The following is a 13,489-nucleotide window of genomic DNA, read 5'->3' on the forward strand; positions in this document are numbered from 1 at the left end:
AGTGAGAAGAAATAAAACCAATTTCAGACCTTTTTTCTTAATCTCTGACGATAACATGTGAAAGCAATTAAGAAAGGTGCTCTAAGAAAAAACTCTTACCTCCATTGAAAGAGGCTGGAAGAGCCTTTGAAGAAAGATGAAACTAAACACCCCACCTTCCTTACGACTATCAACTGGGCACTTGTATCATAAAAGCAAAACAAATGCAAATGTGTATATTGTCTAAAACCCAAGAGTTTGCAAAGCTGAATCCAAGCTCCCGATAGATAACAGCCATAACTACTGGAATAATCACCTGTCTCTCATGTAGAGATGATGCTCATGGAAACAAAAAGGGACTGGGAAGGGAGGTTTCAACAGCATTAGCCGGTCGGCAACAACCTGGATCTCTCCGGTTGACTTCTACTGAAGAGGACATACGAAGAAAAAGGATGGTTATTTTCCTTGTAATGTGAGCTTTTTTTTTTTTTTCCTTCCAAGCTGTGAACTTTTTACCTTGCTTCATTCATGCTTCATTTGATCAATTACTAACTGTATGGCCCCTGAAAAGCGAGCGCGGGCTTCTTAAAGTTGGTATTTTGCTCTCAGATTCCTTCTCATTTCAAAATGGGGCGGGGTGGGGGGAGGTAAGCCACCTTTCTGAGGGTGAGCTGAGAAAGGAGAGACGGGGAGCATGTGTGTCGGTCCCCTTAATACCACGAGGACCAGAGGACGTAGCCCGCGGAGGGGCGAGGGCAGCCTGACTCTCCCATCCCGGAATCCGTTTTCAAACCTTGGGGAGCCTTTTCTGCCATTGAAATGCAAATCCTGTCTTGAGCGCCCGGGCCAATCCGGGAGGCTTCCTGTGGGATTACCTGGTGGCGAGCGCGGAGCGAGCGCGGCCCCTCCAGCGCGGCCCCTCCGGCGCGGCCCCAGAGGCCCGGAGGCGTGGTCGTCGGGCGCCCCCGCACCCCCCGCCCCTGGGTTCCCCGCGCCGAGATTCGGCCCCTGGAGCCGCGCGCCCCGGGCTAGCCGCGCGGCAGCTGCAGTAGCCGGGGCGCGGCGGCGCAGGGCGCGGCCGAGCCGCCCATTGTTGAGCGCGGCCGAAACCCCCGGCGATGCCCTGCGCCGCCTCCTTGGAGCGGCGGCGAGGTTTGAACTTGGCGTCGGCCTGGAGTCCTGCACCGCCCGGGAGGCGGCGGCGGCCCCGCGAGCGGCGATGGTGAGTGCTGGGCTCGGGTCCGCTCCCCCTGGCCGGCGGTGGGTGCGGCCGGGGCGCACTGCTGTCTTTGAAGGAGGGGGGCGGGCGTGCCCCGCCGTCTGCTTTCTAAAGGGTGTCTATTTCAGTCCCTTCGGCGACTGTGGAAAAACCCTTTCTGTGGGGATGGGTCCCGGGGCTGGCCAGGTGGGGGGAGGGGGGCGGCGCTCTCCAAAGGTCTCCTGACACTCCTGGGCCCTGACACTCCTGGGCCTTGGCTTTTTTTTTTTTTTTTAATGGAGGCAGGAACTGCCACTCCAAGAGGAAAATAATTGCAGATTATTGACAGCGTGAAAACTTTTCAGAAGAAATGATCTGTGAAATATTTTAATTTTGATAAATCGCTCCGCACAAGGGCCCCTACTGGGTTTAGAAAGACTTCTCTTTCGTAATTTTACTGGATTGGTTTCTGTAGGAAAGGTCTCAAATGTGCTTTGAGGAGCACCCCCCGCCCCCGACTTGTTCCAGATCTTAAGGCAGTTTTTAAAAAGGTGTGTTCTCCGGTCTGTAGCAGAAATTAAATTAAGGAATTAAATTATACCTGACACACGCTCTACTCTGAATTGCCAGAGGGATAAAAGTGCTTTGCCGAAGGGAAAGCTTAAAAAATTTCAATACTGGGAGCATGGGGGTGGGGGGTGGGGGGAGTATGTTTGTCTCTTTCTCTGCGATGTATTACTTTTTTTTTTTTTTTTTTAATCATAGTGGTGTAGTAAACTTCTGTGCAGGGAGGCTTTTGGGCTGGGAGTGAACGAGCACCCACATGCGTATAATCTCCATGGAGAGATTAGCACAGAGGCTTCTAAAGATTGTTCTGTGCGTTTTCTGTTTCTAGTTATTTAATATTTAAGGACTAGTTATCAAAGGCGTGTTAGACGTATAGCTAAATCCCCCCCCCAAATGATTTCACCAGAAGTTGGTTTCCATTTTAATTAATTTTGATGGTTATTTTTGTCTTTTAAAATCTTTTTTTTTTTCCTGATTGTGAAAGTATTACATGGTCATTGCAGAAAAGGTGGATCATACAGAACTGAAAAAGAAGTAAACGGTTATTCACAACAATGTTTATATTGTAGGTTAAGGCTTGTGTTTCATAAAAGCTTAGTCATTTGAAAACTTTGCAGACATTTTTTTAATTGCTCACAAATCTGGTTTAGGAACTAAAACTAGGAAATGACCAGGGAATAACCTTGTACTTTAAAAAAGGTTGTAACCAACAATAACTTCTTCACAGAGTTCATGGAGCAGAATTTATTGTGGCAATTTCTCTTGAATCAGCTTCCCACATCTGCTCCTGACAAATGGTTTCTGTTTGTATAGCCTGTTTTGTAAATACATCTCTACCATTAAGGCAAAGTGCCCAAACACATATCCCTTACCAGTGCTTGTAGCTAGGCTGGTAGAGTTAATATTTTTATTGGTTTCTACATCAGAACTTCTTCACTGTATGCTTGATAAAACCCTGGAGAAGGTTACCAAGGGATGTTGTAGAGAATTTAATTCCCTGGCGGTTTTAAGAATAGGATAAACATCCATCTGCCTTCAGTGCGGTACTGTCTGGATAAAGGAAGACTGGGTCACATCTCCAAACCCCAAATCGAGGAATTCTAATTATATTTCAGCCTTCAATAACCTGGGACCAAAGAGTATAAAGATCCCCCACCCCCAAAGCACCTGAGTCCAGTAAGAAGTGAAGCCCTGTTTGCATTTACATAAAATGAAAATCCTCCTTTGATAAGGAAGATTTATAATTACTCCTAGGACTTGCCAATTCTTTTCTGTTTATGGATACAAAAATCAGCAATGATTTAATTGCTGTCTAGGAAGTTACAGAAGTTGAATACAGCATAAGTTGTGTGGTTTGAAGTAAATGAATGGGTTGATTCACAGGAATTAAAAGTTCTGCCTGAAAGGTGGGGGAGGGGTACATGTGTCCTAAAACTCTCAACTAAAGATGGTGTCCTTGGGAGCTCTCTTCACTCTGGATCCAACTTTCTCTTCAGGATTCCTATTTTGTATGTTAAATCTGATGACATCTTTACGTCAACATTACGTTTTACTTTATTCCTCAAAATGTGTTCTTGTGTAGCGCTTTTGTCCAGACCACGTATTCCTGTAACTTCTGTTGGAGGCTGTTCCCCTGGGCCAGCAGTGCTGCTGGTTTGTGGTTTCTTTCAGAAGGTCAGGATTTCATGGGTTGCTGCTTCCTCTCCTCTCCCGTTTGACAGAAGTATCCTGTAATTCTAACCACTGTGTGACCTCAATTGCAGTGACACCTTCCTCCCTTTCTGTCACGTCACTGGATCAGGAGCAGCCACCACGCTTTCTCCCCCCAGGATCACTGGGAGGGGTTCACTTTCTAGGAAAGGTCACCTCAAGAGGAAAATGGGGAAGTCAAGAGTCTCCTGGCTGGGCGGTTTTTCACTTTGCTTGAATGAGCAGTGCCTCCCCTCCACACCCGCCAGCTTGTCATATTTCTCCATGCATGCCAAGCATGTTTTCTTATGCTATAGTAACGCCCAAAGAAGGAACAGGAGTGTAACAATGGTCTTTCATTTGTTCAGCAAACATTTACTATGTGGGAGGCAGCCCTGGAAATGGAGATGGGTTCTTTGCCCTCTGGGTTCTTGTCCTGTAAGAGGAGAAATCAGATGTTCATAAGCTAATGCCATTGTGAGGGAGGATAGGGGTTAAGAACTTAGGTTTATTGTAAGTTAAACATATCCCAACCCTATGACCCAACATTTCCATGCCTAGCTATTTACCCAAGATAGATGAAAACAAATGTCCACAAAAAGTCTTGTACAGAATGTTCATAGCAACTTTATTAATAATTGCCAACAGCTGGAGACAACCCTGTGTCCACTAAGAGAATGGATACACTGTGGTACATCCATACAATGACCTACTTCTCAGCAATCAAAAAGAATGAACTCCTGATATATACAACCAGCTGGATGAATCTCAGAACCATTATGTTAAAGAAGCCAGTCACAGGTGGGGCATCTGGGTGGCTCAGTCGATTGAGCATCTGACCTTGGCTCAGGTCATGATTTCACGGTTCGTGGGTTTGAGCCCTACGTAGGGCTCACTGCTGTCAGTGCAGAGCCTGCTTCAGAGCCTCTGCCCCTCCTCTCTCTGTGCCCCTTCTTCCTCGTACTCTCAAAAATGAATAAATCTAAAAAAAAAAAAAAACAGACAAGAGAATACAAAAGCAATTCTATTTATGAAGAACAAGAACAGACAAAACTAATCTATGGTGGCAGGTGTTAGTGGCTGCCTCTTGAGGGGTGGAGAGAGTGACTGGAAAGAGGTAAGAAGAACCTCTCTGGAGCAATGGAAAGGTTCTAGGTCTTGTTTCGAGAGATGGTTGCATAGATCTACACAACTTTCAAGCTCCGTCAAATTGAACACTTAAGGACTTACACATTTTACTGTATGCAAAACATTAGTTCAATCAGGAGAAGCAAAACCTAGATTCTGGAGATAGACCAGACAGAGTACACATCCCATCTCTGCCTCTAGGTATATATTGCCTTGAGCAAATTATTAAATGCCTCTGAATCTGAAAGCTTTGGACAATAATGAAGCTTCTTCATAGAGTTGTTGTGTGGATTGAGTTAATGAAAGTATTTAGCTTAGCGAGGGCTCAGTAAATGTCAGCTAATAATCCCATGCGCTGTGATAAATATAAATGTGGTATTGGTGTATATAAAATTATTTGTACTTTTTGTAAAAGCCATCTCATTTAAGATTATCAAGGATCCTGTAACCTGTTAACTGATATCCTTAGCATTCTATATATCTTTTTTTTTTTTAATGAGTTCTGTTTTTGAGGTTATGGGGAATTTAAAGTTCTTGCCTACAACCTTACTTGTTCAGAGTACCAGTGTGGCTTTTCTTTGCCACCAGAGGTGAACCCTGGAGAGGAAATACCTACTAGGCAAACCCCTCTGTGTTAAAGGACTGATTTTATGAAATTTGTTGAAGCTGAACTCCCAGACTAGGTTCATAGCTTCCTCTGGGAATCCAGGTGAAAAGGTTACATTTTACATCGTCTTTCTAAAGATGTGGGGGGAGGGGGCAATGAAAGGCTTGAACTCTGTATCAAACTGATACTGTGCTGCTTTTTATTTTATTTTAAAATGTTATTCTAATGTTTATTTTTGAGAGAGACAGAGTGTGAGCAGGGAAGGGGCAGAGAGAGGAGACACAGAATCTGAAGCAGGCTCCAGGCTCTGAGCTGTCAGCACAGAGCCCGACGTGAGGCTCGAACTCACGAACTGTGAGATCGTGACCTGAGCCCTAGTTGGACGCTTAACCAACTGAGCCACCCAGGCATCCCTGTGCTTCTTTTTAAAGAGACAGACTATATAACTTCAATTTTCAGTAAAATACCTTGGATGGAGTGGTCAATATGATAATAGTTTATTTAATCTATTAAGCTTTAATTATTTCAGTTCAACAAAGTGTTTGAGAAAGATGTTCTGTGCTTTGCCAACTCCGGCAGAGGCATTTTGTTGTTGGGTTGGTATTCATTCAGTAAACATTTATCACACATTTACTGAGAACATATTAGCCCTGGGAATTCAATCATGACTGATAAGACATTTCACACTCAAGGGTTCATAGATGCCCCGACTCTTAAGTGTGAATGTGTATCCATTTTTCTGGGAATTTTTTTCAGAGCAAAGGGCTCCGTCTTAGGCTAGTCTTGTTTTTTGTTTGTTTGTTTTATAAAGCCTCTTGCTTGAGGAAGTTTAAATCCTGTCCCCTCCCCATTCCCACCCCCATTAAACACCAGAGTTTTTTCCTAAGGTTTTCTCTTTTTATCTTCCTAAAAATAAGAATAACAAGATATTCTTGTGTAAAAAGGCAGTGTAGTGAAAAGGTCCTAAGACTGTGGAGACAGAGCACCCTACGTCTGAATCTGAGCTCCGCTATCTGCTAGTGGTTTAGGGCAAGTTCCTAATTGTTTAAGCCTTAGTTTCCTCCTCTGCAGAACTGTGATGATAATACCTTGAAAGAGGTGTCAATAGTATCAGATTCAGGCAGTTCTAACAATTCAATGACAAAGTACATGTAAAAGTAAATAGCCTGGCACCTTGGTGGGTGTTAATTTCTGAAATTGATTGAGTACTTGCTAAGAGTGGAGCACTACCTGAAAGTCTTCTGTCTTCTTCACACTCCTGTGAGGTAGGCATTGTTCTCCCCCTTTAGAGGTGAGGAAACCCAAACACAAAGAGATTAAACAGCTTGCTGAGGGCGTGATGGTGCCAGGGTTGAAGCTCCACAAGATCCTGCTCCTCTACTGAGGAGTCTCGGAATGGAGGTCAGTCGCTTTTCCCTTTTAGGTAAAATTATTTTTAAGATTTAATTACTACAGGGGGAAAGTAACACCAATAAGTGGCACTGGTGCCACCATTATGGATGGCACACAAGTGAACACGGGTGATGAGGAATTAGTTGACCAAGGGATGGGGGGCAGGGGGGTGCTAATGAACACTTCAGATTCTTTCCCCAGACTCTCAAAACTCTGCCTGTCAGTGACACTCTCTGACCCTGTCCTTCACCCTCCTACCACCCCAATGGCTCCGACTAAGAAGTCAGTTTGGGAGAGGCACCAGGGTCTCTCAGTTAAGAATCTGACTCTTGATTTTGGCTCAGGTCATGATCTCACTGTTCTTGAGTTTGAGCCCCGCATAAGGCTCTGCACTGACAGTGTGGAGCCTGCTTGGAATTCTTTCTCCCTCTCTCTGCCCCTCCCCTGCTTGTGCTCACGCACGCTCTCTCTCTCTCTCAAAATAAATAAGCTTTAAAAAAAATCAATTTGGGAATAAAGACATACGGAGAACTAGGCCACCTGTTAGGATTTGGTCTAGGCTGTGTGAAGCCCTTGCAAGGATTGACATAGATTACCTTGGTCCAAGAGGGAAGGCCAGGTGAAAGATGGTCTCTAGAGCCCTGTCATAGTAAGAGGAAAAGTAAACTGACCTCGGATGTTGGTATTCCCTATTTCCATTGGCATTTCCTCAATACATGCAGAAGAACCTGAGCTAGAACTTTAAAAAAATGAAAGCCAAGGGGCGCCTGGGTGGGTCAGTCGGTTAAGTGGCCGACTTCGGCTCAGGTCACGATTTCACACTCCGTGAGTTCGAGCCCCGTGTCGGGCTCTGTGCTGACCGCTCAGAGCCTGGAGCCTGTTTCAGATTCTGTGTCTCTCTCTCTCTCTCTGACCCTCCCCCGTTCATGCTCTGTCTCTCTCTGTCTCAAAAATAAATAAATGTTAAAAAAAAAAATTTAAAAAAATGAAAGCCAAGTGCAGGTTGAGAACCCTACTGATTTAATGAAGACTTAAGAGTTACATTGGCCAATTAAAATAATGTGTGGTGGAGCACCTGGGTGGCTCAGTCGGTGAAGCTTCCAACTTTGGCTCAGGTCATGATCTCACAGTTTGTGAGTTCGAGCCTCACGTCAGGCTCTGTGCTGACAGCTCGGAGCCTGGAGCCTGCTTCAGATTCTGTGTCTCCTTCTCTCTCTGCCCCTTCCCTGCTCACACTCTGTCTCTCTCAAGAATAAACATTATTTTATTATTTTTTTAATTTTTTTAATGTGTGGAGGTCTAGGGGAGAAATGTAGTTACAGAAATTATAGATCTGATTTCCTGTGTAGATAAGAGCCTTTGCACTGGAGTAGCCTCCTGCTTCTGCAAGTCCCCGTTGTTGTACAAGGTGCTCTGTGTTAGTGTTCTCAACATCCAAGCCTCTCCTTTGCAGTGCAGCTAAACAGCCAGAATCTCAGGACTTTTTCCTCAACTACCCAAATGGTGCCAGGTCTACTTACGGACCCTCCAGAGAGGTTCCCCAGCACATGCTGGAAGTGGGCTGAAGCTGGGGGTGTGAGGAGGACTCCCATTAGGAAGTGTTGCTTGCAGCCTTGTATTTGAAGGCTATTGTGTACCAGTTGTGTCCACCCACCCATCTGCAACACTCCTGGCAGATGAAACCCTGAGGTTTCTGCTCTCTGAAGGGGAGAGAAGCAATCTGGAGGAAGAACCTGCAAGGATCTTTGCTCTCTGGCTGTCCCTGACCCTTCAAGCCTGCTGTGCCGTGTGCAAGTTCCACTTGTCTTTGAGTGTGACTCACAATAGATGTGCATGGCTAACGTGAGGAGAGTTGCAGGGCTGTCTCTTGAAGTCCCTCTCTGCTTCTTCACCGTTGCTTCCAGCCTCTGCCCCTCAACTTTAAGCCCTTTGTGTCGGTTCCCATGGTTACCTCTTCACCGCTAGCAGCTGGAATGCTAGTGAGAAAAGGCCGCCTTCCCTACTGAGCCAGGTCTGGCTGGGCAGAGGCCACCCTTCTATCCGTGGGTTCGTGACGTGGGGTCACAGTCCAGTACCTTCCCTTTGTCATGGGTGCTGTACCTTTTCCAGGCTTGGCAAGTTGGGGTTGCAGTGGGAGGGGAGATGAGGGGTGATATACAGGGTGTTTCTTGCCCTGGGCTGGCCTGGCTGCCCCATCCACGACCTGCCAAACTCCAGCCTGATGCCATCTCCTTCTGTGTGTTAGTGCCAGGTGGAGAGGGGAAGGACCTGCTCTGCCCAGTCAGATAAAAACGACCCCTCACTTCCCTGTCTCCCTTTGGCTTTTGTTCCCAATACCATCTGTTTATGGCTTAGTCAACAATAGTAAGTCCAGACTGTGTTCTTGAAGGAATTGGTGTCAAAAGCAAATTTCTAGGGCACCTGGGTGGCTCAGTCAGTTGAACATCTGGCTCTTGATTTCAGCTCAGGTCATGATTCCAGGGCCATGGGATCAAACCTCGAATCAGGCTTCACAGCCCTGCTGTGAACCTCTGCCCCTCCCCTGCTTGCGTGCTCACTCTCTCTCAAAATAAAAAAAATTTTTTTTAAAAACAGCTTTCCATCCAGCTTGGAAGATCAGGCAGGCACTGGAAACTGGGGTGTAGCCCAGGGACTTGAGGCTCAAGATGAGAATGTACTTGAAGCTCAGAATTTGTCTCGAAGCTCTCTCCTGAGATTCTCCTTTGGAGTCCAGCTGGCCTCAGAGTCAAGATAGAACTTGTAACTACAGGTGGAAATTAAACAGCCTTGATAGTGAAGGGAAGGAAAGGTAGTTACCAGTTAGAAACCACCAGAAATCGTCACTTCTGAGGGAGACCATACTGGATGAATTGTTATGCTCTTCCTAGGGCAAGGCTACCCTGTTTTCTAGAGACCCATCAGCCTGCAGATAATCTAACTGAGCTGTAGGCGACATGACTGTTATAAAAGGTGGTTAAGGCCACCCTTTGGAGCCTTATAATCTGTTGGGTCCTGGCTTTACCACTTTCTTTGTGATCTCAAGCAACTTAAAAGCATACCTCAGATACTGCAGGTTCACCTCCAGACCACTGCCAGAAAGTGAGTCAGATGACCTTTTTGGTTTCCCAATGCGTATAAACTTAGGTTTATCCTACGCTGTAGTCTTTTAAGTGGGCAATAACATCATGTCTAAAAAAAACCAGTGTATATCCTTTACTTAAAAAAAAAAAAAATTGCCAAAAATCCTAACCATCATCTGACCTTTCAGCAAGTTGTAATCACTGATCACAGATTACCGTAACAAATGTTATAATACTGAAAAAGTTTGAAATGTTGGCAAGAATTACCAAAATGTGCCACAGAGACAGGAAGTGAGCAAATGCTGTTGGAAAAATGCTGCTAATAGGCTTGCTCAATGCAGGGTTGCCACAAACCTTCGTTTTGTAAAAAAACACAATGTCTGTGAAGCACAATAAAATGAGGTGTGCCTTATTTAAACTACCTGTGCCTCAGGGTGCCTGGGTGGCTCAGTCAGTTAAGCATCTGACTCATGATCTCAGCTCAGGTCATGATATCATGGTTTGTAGGAATGAGCCTCATGTCTGGCTCTGTGGCCAACAGCACAGAACCTGCTTGGGATTCTGTTACTCCCTCTCACTCTGCCCCTCCCCTGCTCATGTGCATGTGTGTGCTCTCTCTCTTTCTCTCAAGATAGACATTTAAAAAAATTACCTGTGCCTCAGTTTTCACTTCTGTGAAAGGGGGCCATGTCTCACGGGGTTGTTATAAGAATTAAATTTGTCATGTAAAAATACTTTCTAAATTATAAAGCCTAACACAGGTGCCAATTTGTAATATTTTTAAATGATGTTTTGAGAATGCTATGCTAAACTCAAGACAGATTTTGTCAGGTCAGTCCCACTCTTGTGTGACATATGTTCGTGGGTCCAGAATTCCCCTGAAGAGGATAGGACAGTGTTGGAGTGAGTAGGGACATACAGGATTTAAAAGAAATAAAATTTCTAGACTGTATTACATCAATCCTATAGTAACCAAAGGAAAGGAAAAATGATGGGGCTAAGTTGAAACTCAGCCTGTTGACCATAGTGACAAACACCTTGGAAAGGTATATTGTAAATGGCAAATGATTACTTTTCCACAAATTGTCTATACCTTGGTACCTTGGCTTCCATTCAGACTTGCTTCCCAAGAATATAAAGCAACAGCTGTGGGAAAGCTTGGGAGACAGGGTCCTGCATTGGGTGATAGCAAAGGTTGGAAACATTCAGGTTTGTGATTCAGAGGCATTAAAATAGCCTGGAATGTCTATTATCTCCCCTAAACAGCAGAACGAATCTTGGATACTGTGGACACAAATGCAGTTGGCACGAGCTTAAAAAAAGTGCATGCAAGCTTCCTTCTAACACCCAATAATCCTCTTGGGCAAAGTGAGGATTAGGCCTTCCTCACAAACAAGGGGGTGAGTTCATTTTTTCTAAGATTCCTCAGCTGATGCCAAATTGAGCAAGGGACCTATTTTCTCTCAATGAATGACGGTCTCCATTTCCAGTTTTAAGGTCCACCCCTCTTCTCTAGGCAGGTTTAGGACAGGAGTGACTTAGTTTGCATGTAGATGGAGAGTGAAACCCTGGCTCCCACTGACTACATTGCAACCCCAGGAACCTTCCAGAGCCAGGAGGAGGGGAGGGATGTCTCGCTCCGTGCCTGATGTGGGAGGACTCCAGGGACTCAAAAAAAAAAAAAAACAAACAAAAAAAAAACACCCTGGGCCCAAAGTCATGTTTTTAACATATCCATGCACATACATTCCCTGAAGTGCCATTTCTGTCCGGTGCCTGGGGCTCCTCTGATGAGAGGAGGCCCCTGGAAGAGCTCCTTAGGCTAATTCTGTCATCCTTGTGCTTGAGGAACTATTTCTTTCATACCAGCTGCTAGGTCCTCTGTGTTCGTCCCTTCCCAAGGGGCCTTCCTCATGCTCCATATTTCTTGCTAATTATGTGCAAAAAATCCTCCACCCTGGAGTTAAATATTTATATCCCTCCCTAAATGCTTTGGACATTTGCAGTTTTCCTGTTTTGAGGAATTAAAGAGCCCGTCATTATACCAACCATGCGGTCACACCCCTTGATGACTTATCCTGTTCGTCTCTCTCATGTAGACCACTGTGATCATGTGATCGTAGCTGTGTCTGGTAGTGGTTCCCACGAGCCAGTCTCCCTGGATCTCACAGCCTTGCCACAAGGCAGATAATACTCTGTCCCCTTTTTTATACATGAGGTCCTGAGGGTCAGAATCATGGCCAGGGACTGGCCGAGCTCAGATGCAACCCAGGTCAATCTGATCCAAATCGTGTGTGTATGTGTCTCCAGCGAGACTGGAGATCAGAAATTGTCTTTTATTCCACACAGATTCTAGCTTGGAACCTGCATGTAGAAAGCACTCATCACTTAATGGATGAAGGTACTCAGAAATTGTGTTTTCTCACTCAGGATTGTTACTTATGCCCTTTTTTTTCTCACCTCGGTTCATAGACCATTACAGGTAGAAGAAACCCTATAGCTCATCTGTCCTAACCCAGTGCAGGTCTCCCGGCTGCCGGTCCAGTATTATCTCCCTCTATGCTAGTGTGTGCGCATATGGCCATTTTGGGTGTTCCGCTTAATCATCCCAACTGCTTTTTCCTAACGTGTGGAAAGAAGGGAGGAAGTGTTACCAAATGTTTTCCTATGTTACTTCTACCACATTGCTGCTTATTCTCTCTCTCTTGCTCCTCTCACCTCAAGTGGATCCTTTCTTAATTTTTTTTTTTTTTACATTTATTTATTTTTGAGAAACAGAGACAGAGTGTGAGCAGGGGAGGGGCAGAGAGAGAAAGGGAGACACAGAATCAGAAGCAGGCTCCAGTCTCCGAGCTGTCAGCACAGAGCTCGATGCGGGGCTCGAACCCACGAACCGTGAGATTGTGACCTGAGCCAAAGTTGGACGCTTAACCGACTGAGCCACCCAGGTGCCCCTCAAGTAGATCCTTTCTAACACACTGTCCTAGTGGTCATCGCTGGGACTATGCCATGCACTGTGGTCTGGGAGAGGGAAGCCATAGGAATTTGGACTGGGACATTTTGTATTTGGCTCCAACCTTACCCTCCCATGATGTAGGATGTCAAGATTGTTTCCTGTGTTCTTTGCTGTGTCAGCTGAGGGTCTGGGGGCTGATTGCATTATATTCTGTGCATCCCTCCCCACCTGCCTCATGAGACCAAAAACATACCTGTCTGGTCCAAGTAGGGCATCAGCAACAAAACTTCCCTCCGGGAAGACAGCAGTGCCCATCCACGTGAGACAGAGTGGGCAACTGCAGGGAGCCCACCAGGAAGCTGGCCAAATGTCCACTCGGAGCATAGTTTTATTAAATATTCATTGGGCATCATCTCTTAGAAGAGCACCTTACCTGGCCAAGGAAGAAAAGAGAAACTAAGACTGTTGCATGGGGGTGAGGAGCACAGGCTTTGTCATCAGCCAGATCTGGATTTAATTTTTGTTCCAGTAGAGCATGTTCAATTTTCTCTGCTTCTCTGAGCTTCCTTTTCCTCATCTGGAAAGTGGAGATGTAACAGCATAAAAGTACCTGCCTTAGAGACTGGTTGTGAGGATTACATTAGGCTGTGCAGGTAATGATTATGGCCTGGCTCGGAGCACTCCATAGGGTAATTGCAGCATTACTTGCTGCAGTATTGCTTTGATAACCTGCCCTCCTTGAAGCATATGACCAGGGGAAACAAGCATATATATAGACAAGGAAAGAGAGGGAATGGAAAGGAGAGGAAGGTGTGCTGAGTGTGGACTACTCTTGTGGTCTCATGTACTCTCTCTCTAGTGCTTACCATGGTTTGTCATTGTATATTTGTACA

The 13,489-nt window shown here is 45.4% G+C and overlaps 1 protein-coding gene across 1 annotated transcript in view; it reads left to right on the plus strand.

The window, feature by feature from the left end:
- The first annotated feature begins 673 nt into the window (after nucleotides 1–673).
- SHROOM3 (shroom family member 3) overlaps nucleotides 674–13,489 on the plus strand; it is an 87,720-nt gene continuing 74,904 nt past the window's right edge. Inside the window, exon 1 of the mRNA XM_047092265.1 lies at nucleotides 674–1,201. Coding sequence (XP_046948221.1) covers nucleotides 674–1,201 — 528 coding nt within the window. The remainder of the gene's footprint in view (nucleotides 1,202–13,489) is intronic.

The sequence above is a fragment of the Lynx rufus genome, unplaced genomic scaffold (assembly GCF_022079265.1).
Source record: "Lynx rufus isolate CCGP_SWC_20201006 ecotype Redwood Valley unplaced genomic scaffold, mLynRuf1.p SCAF_3, whole genome shotgun sequence".
NCBI classification, from domain to species: Eukaryota; Metazoa; Chordata; class Mammalia; order Carnivora; family Felidae; genus Lynx; species Lynx rufus.